General features: G+C 45.0%; 1 protein-coding gene across 13 annotated transcripts in view; it reads left to right on the top strand.

Annotated features, from left to right (window-relative positions):
- Positions 1-17418, top strand: part of MPDZ (multiple PDZ domain crumbs cell polarity complex component) — a 333366-nt gene that overhangs the window by 232629 nt on the left and 83319 nt on the right. For 9 of the 13 annotated variants that reach the window (XM_063914044.1, XM_063914045.1, XM_063914055.1 and 6 more), the window contains one exon: positions 7136-7231. The exons of the other annotated variants lie outside the window; for them this stretch is intronic. In XM_063914044.1, the coding sequence (XP_063770114.1) occupies positions 7136-7231 (96 nt within the window). The remainder of the gene's footprint in view (positions 1-7135; positions 7232-17418) is intronic. 13 annotated transcript variants of the gene reach the window in all.

The raw sequence follows: 17418 nt of genomic DNA, 5'->3' as shown, positions 1-17418 counted from the left end.
TGGGTAAAATTTCATATGTCTTATGATTTACCAGTTTCTGCTATGTTGCATTCTGATGATTCCATGCCAGACCTCACGGCACAAGATGAGGGTGAGGAGGGCGAAGTGGAGTCAGATAGTAAGGATTTTAACAGCTCAGGTATTGATAATCTCATCAGAGCGGTGCGTCAGTCTCTGAAGTTTACAGAAACTGAGGAGCCTCTGACAAATGATCAGGTCGTATTTACTAAACGACAGAGCACTCCAATGTGTTTTCCTGTTTCGGAGTCTCTTAATAAGATGTTAGTAGAAACACGACAGACTCCAGATAAACGGTTTTCTATACCTCGCAGATTTAAGTCTAGTTACCCGTTTCCAGACTCTGTGACATGTACATGGGAGAATCCACCAATAGTTGATTCGTCAGTGTCGAAACTTACAAAGAAATTAACCATACCAGTGCCAGCTGCTATTACGCTTAAAGACCCTTCAGATCGCAAAATAGAAACTATGCTAAAGTCCATGTATGTAGCAGCAGGAGTGCTGCTGAGACCTGGCTTGGTTGGCATCTGGGTCACTAAGGCGCTAATAGTATGGATAACAGAACTCAAGTCTGCCCTACATTAATAACACCTTATACTGCTTGCTGATCAAATGTGTGAGGCTGCGGAGTATCTCTGTACAGCTTCTACTGACGTCTGTCAGCTCACTTCTCGCCTTTCATCGTCGCTAGTTACGGCATGACGAGCACTCTGGCTGCGTTCTTGGCAAGCGGAGGCAGAGGTCAAACGAGGTATAGAGGCGTTACCTTACGGTGGCAAGAAGTTGTTTGGTCCTGAATTGGACACATGGATTTCTGAGGCTACGGGAGGAAAGTCGGTTTTCTTACCATTGCCTTCACCGGTACCAAGACGGAGGTACTCTGGACCTGCGTTCAAATCCTTTAGACCTCAGTCCTTTCGCGGACTTGGCAGAGGAACAGCCACGCCTGGTAGACGTGGTCATGGACGTGGTTTCCAACAAACCAACACAAGTCGTCAGGACGCTAAGGTTACCGACAAGCCAGTGGCATGACGGGCTACCAGCCCATCTCGGTTCTCCGATTGTGGGAGCACGCCTTCAGACGTTCCATTTGGCGTGGTTCCAGACATCCGCGGATGGGTGGATCCGCAATTTAGTGTTAAGAGGTTACAAAAAAGAGTTCGACTGTCTTCCGCCACTGCGGTTTTTCAAGACAGGACTGCCTCTGTCGGACGACAAGAGGGCGGTTCTGCAAATTGCCATTCAGTCCCTACTGGATTCAGCAGTTTTGATTCCGGTCCCTGTACACCAACAGGGTCAGGGTTATTATTCCAGTCTGTTTGTGGTACCAAAGCCGGATGGCTCAGTCAGGCCAATATTGAACTTAAAGGGTCTCAATCGGTACGTAACTTACTACAGATTCAAGATGGAATCTCTGCGCTCAGTGATTGCAAGTTTAGAGCCAAAGGAATTCATGATTGCGCTAGATCTCAAGGATGCGTACTTACACATTCCGATTTGGCAGCCTCATCAAAGGTTCTTGCGGTTTGCAATACGCCAAAACCATTACCAGTTTCAGGCTCTACCGTTTGGCCTATCGTCAGCGCCTCGGGTATTCACCAAAGTGATGTCTGTGATGATAGCTCATCTCAGATCCCTGGGAGTGACAATAGTTTCCGTATTTAGACGATCTGCTCATCAAAGCCCCGTCTCAACAGATGCTTCTCCAACATGCGCTACTAACGTACAATGTACTAGTTCACCACGGTTGGATTGTCAACTTCAAAAAATCACATCTCATTCCGTCTCAACGCCTTCAATTCCTAGGTATGATTCTCGATATGGTAAATCAAAGAATTTACCTACCACAACAGAAAGTACAGATTATTCGCCATCTAGTACAATTAGTGCTCAAGCCACGCACAGTCTCGGTACATTTGTGCATTCGCCTCTTAGGAACAATGGTGGCGGCTTTCGAAGCGCTTCAGTTCGGAAGATTTCACTCACGTCCTTTTCAACTGGATGTGCTCGCACAGTGGTCGGGCTCGCATCTGCAGATTCACCACAGGGTGGGGTTGTCACCAAGGGCAAGGGTGTCTCTACTCTGGTGGCTCAAGGAACACAATTTAACCGCAGGGAAACTATTCGGCGGCTGGAATTGGATAATTCTAACGACGGACGCAAGTCTCAGAGGTTGGGGAGCTGTAGTTCAAAATTGTCAACTCCAGGGTCTCTGGGCGGATCACGAAAGATTGCTGTCTATAAATGTCCTGGAACTCCGCGCAATTTACAATGCACTACGACAAGCAGTACACATGCTTCGCTCTCAGACTGTCCAAGTGCAGTCAGACAACGCAACGGCAGTCGCATACATCAACAAACAAGGAGGAACGAGAAGCTGCATGGCAATGCGGGAAGTAGCTCGAATCCTCAATTGGGCAGAATACCACCAGGTGATATTGTCGGCAGTGTTCATTCCGGGAGTGGAAAACTGGGAGGCGGATTATCTCAGCCGTCGGGATTTTCATCCAGGAGAATGGGCATTAAATCCAGAGGTGTTTCACATGTTGGTTCAGCGGTGGGGTTACCCTCAGGTGGACCTGATGGCGTCTCGCCACAATCACCAAACACTCCAGTATGTGTCCAGAACGAGAGATCCAAAGGCAGTGGCGGTGGATGCTCTCACAATCGCGTGGCCATACAGCCTAGTGTATCTGTTTCCACCGTTTCCGCTGCTCCCTCTGGTGCTAAAACGGATCAAAAGAGAGCCTGTCACAGTCATACTAGTGGCTCCTCATTGGCCTCGAAGAGCTTGGTTCTCAGATCTCCACGGACTACTCGCAGACGATCCTTGGCCGCTCCCTCTACGTCCGGACTTGTTACAACAGGGTCCGTTCCTTTACCCCGATTTAGCGCGGCTGCGTTTGACGGGGTGGCTGTTGAGACCGCCCTCTTGAGAAGAGAGGGCATTCCGGAATCTGTTATACCAACCATGTTACGTGCTAGGAAGCCAGTTACGGCAGCTCATTATTACAGAATTTGGCGTGCCTATATAGGTTGGTGTGAAACTCGAAAGTTTCCGACATCATTTTTCAAGTTATCCCGTCTTTTGTTATTTCTACAAACGGGGTTAGATGGAGGACTGCGTTTATCTACACTGAAGGTGCAGGTATCTGCTTTGTCAATTTACTTTCAAAGAAGATTGGCTCTATTGCCGTCTATACACACCTTTCTGCAAGGTGTACTCAGAGTACAGCCTCCATTCATTCCACCTACAGCGCCATGGGACTTGAATCTGGTTTTAGATTTCTTACAGTCTTCATATTTTGAACCCTTACAGCAAGTGGATATAAAGTTTCTCACTTGGAAAACAATTTTTCTTCTAGCCTTAGCTTCGGCAAGGCGTGTTTCAGATTTGGGTGCCTTGTCATGCAAGCCACCGTATTTGGTGTTTCATGATGATAGAGCGGAACTTCGGACGAATACCGCTTTCTTACCAAAGGTAGTGTCATCTTTTCACATCAGTCAACCAACAGTAGTTCCTGTGTTGACAGCACATTCTGGAACTCTGGATGTGGTATGCACTTTACGCGTTTATGTATCCCGAACGTCTACAGTTCGTAAGACGGATATGTTGTTTGTTCACTATGATGCTGCCAAGATGGGTTGGCCAGCGTATAAGCAGACCTTATCCAGATGGATAAAACTGACCATACGTCAGGCTTACCTTCATGCTAGGTTACAGCCGCCTACATCAGTAACAGCTCATTAAACACGTTCTGTGGGAACTTCATGGGCAGCTGGTCGTGGAGCTTCTACGACGCAGCTTTGCCGTGCGGCTACATGGTCTTCAGTGCACACGTTTGTGCGCTTTTACAAGTTTTATACGTTTGCGGCATCAGCATCTAGCTTTTGCCGCCTAGTGTTACAGGTGCCAAACAGCTCTCCCGCCCACGGGGGAAGCTTTGGCACGTCCCAAGAGTACTCCAGTGACCCCATGTGGATGAAAAAGAAAATAGCATTTTGGTACTTACCAGGTAAATCCTTTTCTTTGAATCCATAGGGGGCACTGGACGCCCACCCAGAGCAGTTTTACCTGGTTTGTGGTAAGTTCAGGGGATCTTACGGTAACACACTCTCACCGACTGGTTCAAATTATCAAGTGCTGGTTATGGTGTCAACTGTTTAGTTGTCAGTAACGTTATGTGTCAACTTTGTTGTTGTCTATCATGTTATATGTAATACTCCATTGTCAACCTCTCTATAGCTCCTGTTCGGCTCAGTAAAAAACACTGAGGTACTCTGGGATATGGAGGGGTGGAGTGTTCTAAATTTAAATATTCAGTGCCCTGTTTCCTACGGAAGCCGTCCATATCCAAGAGTACTCCAGTGCCCCCTATGGATTCAAAGAAAAGGATTTACCTGGTAAGTACCAAAATCCTATTTTTATCTACATGCAACATGTCGGCAAAGGACCTCATGTTAACATGCAGCATGTTGACACTAATGAAATGTCGACATGCTCAGAATGTCCTCAAAACAGTGGGTCTCAGCAATGGCTTACCTCCATTCATCTTTGGCGGGGCAGCAATGTCTTCTGGGTCCGGTGGTTTCAGGTGATACGGTGTGCTGGCGGTGTTATCTGCTCCGGTGTGTGTGTAAACCCCTAGCCCTCACCATCCCCCACAACCTAACCCTAATGTCGACATTATGCAGATGTCAATATGTTCCATGTCGATATTTCAACTGTCGACATCATGTCAACATTTTGAATGTTGACATAGTGACTGCTTCCCATGTAGTTGGATTGAGCATCACAAGCACGTACCAACAGCAACATAGTAGATTCCGTCACAAGTCTTTAACAAAGAAGATTGTCATAGCAATGATGTATATACAGGTGAAACTCAGAAAATTAGAATATCTTGCAAAAGTTCATTTATTTCAATAATTCAACTTAAAAGGTGAAACTGATATATAGACTCATTACATGCAGTGAGATATTTCAAGCCTTTATTTGTTATAATTTTGATGATTGTGACGTACAGTTTAAGAACACCCCAAATCCAAAATCTCAAATTTGAATATTGTGAAAAGGTTCAATATTGTAGGCTCAAAGTATCACACCCTAATCGGCTAATTAATGCAAACCACCTGCAAAGGGTTCCTGAGCTTTTAAATGGTCTCTCATTCTGGTTCAGTACAAATCACACTCATAGGGAAGACAGCTAACCTGACAGTTGTGCAGAAAACCATCATTGAAAACCACAAGGAGGGAAAGCCTCAAAAGGAAATTGCAAAAGAAGTTGGATGTTCTCAAAGTGCTGTATCAAAGCACATTAATAGAAAGTTAAGTGGAAGGGAAACGTGTGGAAGAAAAATGTGCACAAGCAGCAGGGATGACCGCAGCCTGGAGAGGATTGTCATGATAAAGCCATTCAGAAGTGTGGGGGAGCTTTGCAAGGAGTGGACTGAGGCTGTAGTTAGTGCATCAACAGCCACCACACACAGACGGATCCTGGACATGGGCTTCAAATGTCGTATTCCTCTTGTCAAGCCGCTCCTGAACAACAAACAACAACGTCAGATGCGTCTTACCTCGGCTAAAGAAAGAACAGAACTGGTCTGTTGCTCTGTGGTCCAAAGTTCTTTTTTCTGATGAGAGCAAATTTTGCATCTCATTTGGAAACTAAGTCCCAGAGTATGGCGGAAGAATGGAGAGGCACACAATCCAAGATGCTTGAAGTCCAGTGTGAAGTTTCCACAGTCTGTGTTAATTTGGTGAGCCATATCATCTGCTGGTGTTGGTCCACTGTACTTTAAGTCCAGAGTCAACGCAGCCGTCTACCAGGAAATTTAGAGTAGTTCGTGCTTCCTTCCTTCAGCAGACACGCTTTATGGAGATGCTGACTTCATTTTCCAGCAGGACTTGGCACCTGCCCACACTGCCAAAAGTACCAAAACCTGGTTCAATGACCTTGGGATTACTGTGCTGGATTGGCTAGCAAACTCGCCTGACCTGAACCCCATAGAGTATCTATGGGGCATTGCCAAGAGAAAGATGAGAGACATAAGACCGAACAATGCAGAAGAGCTGAAGGCCGCTATTGAAGCATCCTGGTCTTCCATACCACCTAAGCAGTGCCACAGGCTGATAGAATCCATGCCACGCCACATTGAGGCAGTAATTCATGCAAAAGGGGCCCAAACCAAGTACTGAGTACATATGCATGATTATACTTTTCAGTCGGCCGACATTTCTGTATTAAAAATCCTTTTTTTTTTTTTTTATTGATTTTATGTAATATTCTAATTTTATGAGATTTTGGATTTGGGGCTATCTTAAACTGTAAGGCACAATCATCAAAATTATAACAAAGGCTTGAAATATCTTACTTTATGAGTCTATATAATATATGAGTTTCACCTTTTAAGTTGAATTACTGAAATAAATTAACTTTTGCAGGATATTCTAATTTTCTGAGTTTCACCTGTATAGTTCGTGATGACTCAAGCTGTTCTCTGGAGAAAGTATACTGTATATACACAGATGTGAGATGCATGGTATGAGTGAGCCACCAGGTCCTGTGCAACCCTGATAGCGTTGGGCATCTCTTAAGCCGAGCATCTTATTCGCAACATGATGTGACTAGGACGCACAAGGAGACTCTGCTGATTAATTTGATATGTAATACTTGTATATTGTGTGTGACTGTATACGGAGCACAACGGAACATGTATTTGAAAAACGCTGCAGCTGCTACATTGTAGCACTTCGTGTACACATTTAGAAACTCCATTGCATACATATGATTTATAGAAGTGTCACATATCAAAGTAATCAGCACAGTCTACTCATGTGTCCTAGCCAAATTGCGGTGAGACTAAGACACATTTTCGGTAAAAAAGGTGCCCAATGCTAGCAGAGTCCCGCAGGATCTGGCATGCCGAGGGAGGCTGTTTGGCGCGACTGCAGCAAAGACATATGAAGACACATCTGTATTTAGAAATAAGCACATTTTATAAACATTTCTGTGCGATTTGTTTAATGTTTCTTTTATTTTCTAGTTATCTTTGCAATGCTTTTTTCGTACTTGTATATTTGTCCTAAATAATAATTGTTTTTATTTTTTAGAAGCAAAGCTTGTCTTTACAGAGCACGTTTGGTACTAAACCTCTCTTCAGATGCACTAACCCATTTGCTGATTCCTCCCAGTTCACCACTAACAAGGTTGGATGCTTTTATTTCTGCTATTACAGTAACTTGCAGCTTAGCAAAGGTTTTTCTTTTTGCTTTTATTTCACTAACAAAACAAAAGAACCCACTTACTGCTATGTGCCTAGCCAACAAGGGTGGAAATATATCTACTGTATATTTATAATGGTCTTTATACAGTAAGGGTGTGTACACACGGTGATATATTTTCTTTCAATTTTGACTATATAGTCAAAATTGCAAGAAAAGTTAGTGCAGATCGCAAGGTGAAAGTCACCTTGCGATCCCGATGCGCGGTCACGCCAGGTCGGCATCACAAGAAAAGATAGACTGTGCAGGCAAGTCAATCCTTGCTAGATCGGTGTACTATCTAGTTCATCTCACATGTCAATGACATCTCACATGTCAATGACATCTCTAAGACAGTAGTACAGAGTGACTGGCAATAAATATACTTTTTCAACACTTAAAAGTAAAACATATAAATACTTTGTTGCTAAAAATTAGTCCATGAAGAATGACTATAATACGTAGTATGTATTTCAGTTCTTACCATGTGCAACTATGGAGTACCTTTTTTTATTTGTAGATTAATCAAAAATAGATGCAGCTATATAAGTTATACTTATATTTGAGCTGCTGATAGTATACTTGCAGGCTTGTTTCATGATTTTTATGGTTTGTCTCACATCACTTTTGTGATGAACAAAAATGTTTATCTCCTGACAGTCATCTTTTATAGTGAATGTGGTTAATGAGTTATAAAGACCATTTGTTACATACAGGAAGTTATCATTTGTGGCAAAGTTTACTATTTACCTAATTGGGAAGCAGTTAGCTTCCCGACGAACGGGATCCTGGCAATTGATATACCGACACCGGGATCCCGAGGGAGGACACAATCCCGGCGTCAAAATACTGACAGCTGGCATCCCGATCGTCCTGACAGCGGGACGAGCTGCTGTCCTGCGGCAGGGTGGGAGGAGGTTAGGTTTAGACAGCAGAAGGGGGGTTAGGCTTAGGGTGCAGGCACAGGAACATTAGGGTTAGGCACCGGGGAGGGAGGGTTAGGGTTAGGCACATAGAAGGGTATGTTAGGTACCTACGGGGAGGGTTAGGTTTAGACAGCGGGGAGGGAGGGTTAGGGTTAGGCGCCTAGCAGGAGGGTTAGGTTTAGGCAGCGTCAAGGTAGGGTTAGGGTTAGGCACCACCCAGGAGGGTTACGGTTAGGCACCCACAAGGGAGGGGTAGGGATAGGGAAAAGATGAGGGGTAGGGGGCTAAAAGGGGGGCTGTCGGGATTCTGATGAATGGGATGCCTCTGTTGGTATACTGACAGCAGGCATCCCGTCCATTATATCATACTGAACCCGCCTAATTCTGGTGTTCCCTGAAGATATAGACCCTCATTCCGAGTTGTTCCCTCGCTAGCTGCTTTTAGCAGCATTGCAAACGCTAGGCGCCGCCCCCTGGGAGTGTATGTTAGCTTAGCAGAATAGTGAACGAAAGGTTAGCAGAACTGCTACTAAATATTTTCTTGCAGTTTCTGAGCAGCTGCAGACCTACTCCTAGACTGCGATCACCTCAGTCCGTTTAGTTCCTGGTTTGACGTCACAAACACGCCCTGCGTTCGGCCAGCCACTCCCCCGTTTCTCCAGCCACTCCTGCGTTTTTACCTGGCACGCCTGCGTTTTTTAGCACACTCCCTGAAAACGGCCAGTTTCCGCCAAGAAACACCCACTTCCTGTCAATCACACTACGATCACTCGAGCGATGAAAAAACGTCGCTCGAGCTTGTGTAAATCTGCCAAGTTTTGTGTTAAATTACTTAGCGCATGCGCGCTGCGTACCATGCGCATGCGCATTTTCCAGCTAATCGCTGCGTTGCGAAAAACGGCAAAGAGCGAACAACTCGGAATGACCACCATAGTCTATAGAAAATGTTATGCTTTGAAACTTAGATGCAGCATGAAGTTTTACTTGTGTTCATTTTTCTCCACTTCAGTCATGAGTATGAGGGGTGAATTCAGTTCCGGGCAAAGGGTGTGTATTGGCATTGCTGCAGAGTTTAAACGCCCTCAATTTGCACAAAAGTTCTCGCTACTCTATGGGTCAATGAACACTTTTGTGCAAAATTCTGCTACCGTACAGTGTGGCAACTGCCACGCAGATTCGGCAGAGCAAAGGGATTTGCTGGCAATTGTATTTCCACCTGAGTATCATAGGTTACCGAAGCACCGATCAGTGTTGAGGAAAATTACAGGGGAAATACTGTACTAATGTAGTGCATTAATCAGTAACGAGAAGCAATAACGCAGATCATACCAGAAGTAGGTGATGCTCTACTGGAATGTCTAGGAGACTTACATATTTCAGGGAGCTCTCCCTGTAGACAATCTTCTTGTATTCTGTCCACTTCTGTGGTGAAATGAGAGGGGGGCTGTGATGACTTGATCCACTAGGAATTATGTTATCGTTTCCCTAACTTCTGATGCTGATTGCCACAAATTGCATTTTGCAGCAGGAATAGGGCTACGATAATGCAATTCAAAGCACTACGTCCTGTGATTACCTGTGATACCTCCCACTCCAAGATTTCTTGGTGGGGGGGGGGTCTCACAGAGTCGGCAACTATTGATGTATTTGTCAGTCTTTATGAGCCTATGGGAGACATTTCCTAAGCAGTGTTAAGAGCGGAGAAGTGAGCCAGTGGAGAAGTTGCCCATGGCAACCAATCAGCACTGAAGTAACATCTATAATTTGCATATTATAAAATGATACAGTGCTGCTGATGGGGCCTCTGCTCTTATCACTGCTTAGTAAATGTCCCCCTATGTGCCTTATAACAGCAGTCATTCACTCTTCCCATTATCTTTACTGTGTGTCTCTATGACTCCTGGAGTAAGGGTTAAGTTCGCAGACCTTAACTTCAGGAGTTATGTCTTTGGCCCCCATTTGACTACGGAGGAAATTATTTTGTTTTAAGTAACTACTCTATATTTTAATAGATTAACATCCTCTACCCCAAATGTCAGAATTCTAATGTCCAGGACCTTGCCGTTCCATAAAAGTAAAAACCACCTTGCACGCCCTGTGTAGAATGACCCTGGAAATATTAGGATAAAAATAGCACTAAATGTAAAAGTATTGATACAGTTGACTAGACATCTGCTTTTGGTATGTCAGCTGCCTAATTAATGATTTTTAGCACTTTTTTTTTATCCACAACTGTCCAGCTTGCTTAGTTCTGGAGAGTGACCATTGACAAGAAATCCAGGAGGGAGTTCCTTGTGGAATATTAAACTTTTTCACCAAGTGGAAGAAAAAATAAAATAAAAATATATCGATCAAATAACCTCATTTTCAGCTCTGAAATGTCTTTTTGACAAACTTTTTTTTTAAAGTAAAAAAATGCAATTGTGTCCTCATACATTTATCCGTTTTGCACTATATGGCATGAGATGCCTTTTGCAAATTAGCCACTCCGCCACTTCGCCACTTGTAGAGATTCCCGGGCTTGCGTATTTGTTCCTGAATTTTGCGTCAAAATTCCTTTATAGTTTATTACAGGTAGGTACTTAGGAATAGTATTTTTGTTACAAAGGAATTGGTATAAAGTCCTAGATTAAGCATAACGATGCGTGGCGCGAGGTGTGATATGGGTCACTCCTATTGGACTTTTGTATTTTTCTTTTTTACTCAGAATGCGTACTTTTCCTGAATTTTGCATCTTAATTAGCTTATAGTGTGCTGGGTACATATAAATAGTATTTTTGTCACAAAGGAATTGGTATAAATTCACAGATTGATGCATATTTTAAGTAGAGATGAGCGGGTTCGGTTTCTCTGAATCCGAACCCGCCCGAACTTCATGTTTTTTTTCACGGGTCCGAGCGACTCGGATCTTCCCGCCTTGCTCGGTTAACCCGAGCGCGCCCGAACGTCATCATGACGCTGTCGGATTCTCGCGAGGCTCGGATTCTATCGCGAGACTCGGATTCTATATAAGGAGCCGCGCGTCGCCGCCATTTTCACACGTGCATTGAGATTGATAGGGAGAGGACGTGGCTGGCGTCCTCTCCATTTAGATTAGGGTTGAGAGAGAGAGAGAGAGATTGACCTGAGGCTGTGATACTGTAGAAGAGAGTGCAGAGTTTAGTGACTGACGACCACAGTGACCACCAGACAGTGCAGTTGTTTGTTTTATTTAATATATCCGTTCTCTGCCTGAAAAAAACGATACACACAGTGACTCAGTCACATACCATATCTGTGTGCACTGCTCAGCCCAGTGTGCTGCATCAATGTATATATATATCTGACTGTGCTCAGCTCACACAGCTTATAATTGTGGGGGAGACTGGGGAGCACTGCAGTGCCAGTTATAGGTTATAGCAGGAGCCAGGAGTACATAATATTATATTAAAATTAAACCGTGCACACTTTTGCTGCAGGAGTGCCACTGCCAGTGTGACTAGTGACCAGTGACCTGACCACCAGTATATATAATATTAGTAGTATACTATCTCTTTATCAACCAGTCTATATTAGCAGCAGACACAGTACAGTGCGGTAGTTCACGGCTGTGGCTACCTCTGTGTCGGCACTCGGCAGCCCGTCCATAATTGTATATACCACCTAACCGTGTTTTTTTTTTCTTTCTTTATACATACATACTAGTTACGAGTATACTATCTCTTTATCAACCAGTCTATATATTAGCAGCAGACACAGTACAGTGCGGTAGTTCACGGCTGTGGCTACCTCTGTGTCGGCACTCGGCAGCCCGTCCATAATTGTATATACCACCTAACCGTGGTTTTTTTTTCTTTCTTTATACATACATACTAGTTACGAGTATACTATCTCTTTATCAACCAGTCTATATATTAGCAGCAGACACAGTACAGTGCGGTAGTTCACGGCTGTGGCTACCTCTGTGTCGGCACTCGGCAGCCCGTCCATAATTGTATATACCACCTAACCGTGGTTTTTTTTTCTTTCTTTATACATACATACTAGTTACGAGTATACTATCTCTTTATCAACCAGTCTATATTAGCAGCAGACACAGTACAGTGCGGTAGTTCACGGCTGTGGCTACCTCTGTGTCGGCACTCGGCAGCCCGTCCATAATTGTATATACCACCTAACCGTGGTTTTTTTTTCTTTCTTTATACATACATACTAGTTACGAGTATACTATCTCTTTATCAACCAGTCTATATATTAGCAGCAGACACAGTACAGTGCGGTAGTTCACGGCTGTGGCTACCTCTGTGTCGGCACTCGGCAGCCCGTCCATAATTGTATATACCACCTAACCGTGGTTTTTTTTTCTTTCTTTATACATACATACTAGTTACGAGTATACTATCTCTTTATCAACCAGTCTATATATTAGCAGCAGACACAGTACAGTGCGGTAGTTCACGGCTGTGGCTACCTCTGTGTCGGCACTCGGCAGCCCGTCCATAATTGTATATACCACCTAACCGTGGTTTTTTTTTCTTTCTTTATAGTCATACTAGTTACGAGTATACTATCTCTTTATCAACCAGTCTATATTAGCAGCAGACACAGTACAGTGCGGTAGTTCACGGCTGTGGCTACCTCTGTGTCGGCACTCGGCAGCCCGTCCATAATTGTATATACCACCTAACCGTGGTTTTTTTTTCTTTCTTTATACATACATACTAGTTACGAGTATACTATCTCTTTATCAACCAGTCTATATATTAGCAGCAGACACAGTACAGTGCGGTAGTTCACGGCTGTGGCTACCTCTGTGTCGGCACTCGGCAGCCCGTCCATAATTGTATATACCACCTAACCGTGGTTTTTTTTTCTTTCTTTATACATACATACTAGTTACGAGTATACTATCTCTTTATCAACCAGTCTATATTAGCAGCAGACACAGTACAGTGCGGTAGTTCACGGCTGTGGCTACCTCTGTGTCGGCACTCGGCAGCCCGTCCATAATTGTATATACCACCTAACCGTGGTTTTTTTTTCTTTCTTTATACATACATACTAGTTACGAGTATACTATCTCTTTATCAACCAGTCTATATATTAGCAGCAGACACAGTACAGTGCGGTAGTTCACGGCTGTGGCTACCTCTGTGTCGGCACTCGGCAGCCCGTCCATAATTGTATATACCACCTAACCGTGGTTTTTTTTTCTTTCTTTATACATACATACTAGTTACGAGTATACTATCTCTTTATCAACCAGTCTATATATTAGCAGCAGACACAGTACAGTGCGGTAGTTCACGGCTGTGGCTACCTCTGTGTCGGCACTCGGCAGCCCGTCCATAATTGTATATACCACCTAACCGTGGTTTTTTTTTCTTTCTTTATAGTCATACTAGTTACGAGTATACTATCTCTTTATCAACCAGTCTATATTAGCAGCAGACACAGTACAGTGCGGTAGTTCACGGCTGTGGCTACCTCTGTGTCGGCACTCGGCAGCCCGTCCATAATTGTATATACCACCTAACCGTGGTTTTTTTTTCTTTCTTTATACATACATACTAGTTACGAGTATACTATCTCTTTATCAACCAGTCTATATATTAGCAGCAGACACAGTACAGTGCGGTAGTTCACGGCTGTGGCTACCTCTGTGTCGGCACTCGGCAGCCCGTCCATAATTGTATATACCACCTAACCGTGGTTTTTTTTTCTTTCTTTATACATACATACTAGTTACGAGTATACTATCTCTTTATCAACCAGTCTATATATTAGCAGCAGACACAGTACAGTGCGGTAGTTCACGGCTGTGGCTACCTCTGTGTCGGCACTCGGCAGGCAGTCCGTCCATAATTGTATACCACCTAACCGTGGTTTTTTTTTCTTTCTTCTTTATACATACATAGTTACATAGACATCTCTTTATCAACCAGTCTATATTAGCAGCAGACACAGTACAGTACGGTAGTTCACGGCTGTGGCTACCTCTGTGTCTGCACTCGGCAGGCAGTCCATAATTGTATACTAGTATCCATCTCCATTGTTTACCTGAGGTGCCTTTTAGTTGTGCCTATTAAAATATGGAGAACAAAAATGTTGAGGTTCCAAAATTAGGGAAAGATCAAGATCCACTTCCACCTCGTGCTGAAGCTGCTGCCACTAGTCATGGCCGAGACGATGAAATGCCAGCAACGTCGTCTGCCAAGGCCGATGCCCAATGTCATAGTACAGAGCATGTCAAATCCAAAACACCAAATATCAGAAAAAAAAGGACTCCAAAACCTAAAATAAAATTGTCGGAGGAGAAGCGTAAACTTGCCAATATGCCATTTACGACACGGAGTGGCAAGGAACGGCTGAGGCCCTGGCCTATGTTCATGGCTAGTGGTTCAGCTTCACATGAGGATGGAAGCACTCAGCCTCTCGCTAGAAAAATGAAAAGACTCAAGCTGGCAAAAGCAGCACAGCAAAGAACTGTGCATTCTTCGAAATCCCAAATCCACAAGGAGAGTCCAATTGTGTCGGTTGCGATGCCTGACCTTCCCAACACTGGACGTGAAGAGCATGCGCCTTCCACCATTTGCACGCCCCCTGCAAGTGCTGGAAGGAGCACCCGCAGTCCAGTTCCTGATAGTCAGATTGAAGATGTCAGTGTTGAAGTACACCAGGATGAGGAGGATATGGGTGTTGCTGGGGAGGAAATTGACCAGGAGGATTCTGATGGTGAGGTGGTTTGTTTAAGTCAGGCACCCGGGGAGACACCTGTTGTCCGTGGGAGGAATATGGCCGTTGACATGCCAGGTGAAAATACCAAAAAAATCAGCTCTTCGGTGTGGAGGTATTTCACCAGAAATGCGGACAACAGGTGTCAAGCCGTGTGTTCCCTTTGTCAAGCTGTAATAAGTAGGGGTAAGGACGTTAACCACCTCGGAACATCCTCCCTTATACGTCACCTGCAGCGCATTCATAATAAGTCAGTGACAAGTTCAAAAACTTTGGGTGACAGCGGAAGCAGTCCACTGACCAGTAAATCCCTTCCTCTTGTAACCAAGCTCACGCAAACCACCCCACCAACTCCCTCAGTGTCAATTTCCTCCTTCCCCAGGAATGCCAATAGTCCTGCAGGCCATGTCACTGGCAATTCTGACGAGTCCTCTCCTGCCTGGGATTCCTCCGATGCATCCTTGCGTGTAACGCCTACTGCTGCTGGCGCTGCTGTTGTTGCCGCTGGGAGTCGATGGTCATCCCAGAGGGGAAGTCGTAAGCCCACTTGTACTACTTCCAGTAAGCAATTGACTGTTCAACAGTCCTTTGCGAGGAAGATGAAATATCACAGCAGTCATCCTACTGCAAAGCGGATAACTGAGGCCTTGGCATCCTGGGTGGTGAGAAACGTGGTTCCGGTATCCATCTTTACTGCAGAGCCAACTAGAGACTTGTTGGAGGTACTGTGTCCCCGGTACCAAATACCATCTAGGTTCCATTTCTCTAGGCAGGCGATACCGAAAATGTACACAGACCTCAGAAAAAGAGTCACCAGTGTCCTAAAAAATGCAGCTGTACCCAATGTCCGCTTAACCACGGACATGTGGACAAGTGGAGCAGGGCAGGGTCAGGACTATATGACTGTGACAGCCCACTGGGTAGATGTATGGACTCCCGCCGCAAGAACAGCAGCGGCGGCACCAGTAGCAGCATCTCGCAAACGCCAACTCTTTCCTAGGCAGGCTACGCTTTGTATCACCGGTTTCCAGAATACGCACACAGCTGAAAACCTCTTACGGCAACTGAGGAAGATCATCGCGGAATGGCTTACCCCAATTGGACTCTCCTGTGGATTTGTGGCATCGGACAACGCCAGCAATATTGTGTGTGCATTAAATATGGGCAAATTCCAGCACGTCCCATGTTTTGCACATACCTTGAATTTGGTGGTGCAGAATTTTTTAAAAAACGACAGGGGCGTGCAAGAGATGCTGTCGGTGGCCAGAAGAATTGCGGGACACTTTCGGCGTACAGGCACCACGTACAAAAGACTGGAGCACCACCAAAAACTACTGAACCTGCCCTGCCATCATCTGAAGCAAGAAGTGGTAACGAGGTGGAATTCAACCCTCTATATGCTTCAGAGGTTGGAGGAGCAGCAAAAGGCCATTCAAGCCTATACAATTGAGCACGATATAGTAGGTGGAATGCACCTGTCTCAAGCGCAGTGGAGAATGATTTCAACGTTGTGCAAGGTTCTGATGCCCTTTGAACTTGCCACACGTGAAGTCAGTTCAGACACTGCCAGCCTGAGTCAGGTCATTCCCCTCATCAGGCTTTTGCAGAAGAAGCTGGAGACATTGAAGGAGGAGCTAACACGGAGCGATTCCGCTAGGCATGTGGGACTTGTGGATGGAGCCCTTAATTCGCTTAACAAGGATTCACGGGTGGTCAATCTGTTGAAATCAGAGCACTACATTTTGGCCACCGTGCTCGATCCTAGATTTAAAGCCTACCTTGGATCTCTCTTTCCGGCAGACACAAGTCTGCTGGGGTTGAAAGACCTGCTGGTGACAAAATTGTCAAGTCAAGCGGAACGCGACCTGTCAACATCTCCTCCTTCACATTCTCCCGCAACTGGGGGTGCGAGGAAAAGGCTCAGAATTCCGAGCCCACCCGCTGGCGGTGATGCAGGGCAGTCTGGAGCGACTGCTGATGCTGACATCTGGTCCGGACTGAAGGACCTGACAACGATTACGGACATGTCGTCTACTGTCACTGCATATGATTCTCTCAACATTGATAGAATGGTGGAGGATTATATGAGTGACCGCATCCAAGTAGGCACGTCACACAGTCCGTACTTATACTGGCAGGAAAAAGAGGCAATTTGGAGGCCCTTGCACAAACTGGCTTTATTCTACCTAAGTTGCCCTCCCACAAGTGTGTACTCCGAAAGAGTGTTTAGTGCCGCCGCTCACCTTGTCAGCAATCGGCGTACGAGGTTACATCCAGAAAATGTGGAGAAGATGATGTTCATTAAAATGAATTATAATCAATTCCTCCGCGGAGACATTGACCAGCAGCAATTGCCTCCACAAAGTACACAGGGAGCTGAGATGGTGGATTCCAGTGGGGACGAATTGATAATCTGTGAGGAGGGGGATGTACACGGTGATATATCGGAGGGTGATGATGAGGTGGACATCTTGCCTCTGTAGAGCCAGTTTG

The sequence above is a fragment of the Pseudophryne corroboree genome, chromosome 1 (genome assembly GCF_028390025.1).
Source record: "Pseudophryne corroboree isolate aPseCor3 chromosome 1, aPseCor3.hap2, whole genome shotgun sequence".
Taxonomy (NCBI): Eukaryota; Metazoa; Chordata; class Amphibia; order Anura; family Myobatrachidae; genus Pseudophryne; species Pseudophryne corroboree.
Note: the sequence above shows the minus strand (reverse complement) of the source record. Positions and strands in the feature narration are given on the sequence as shown.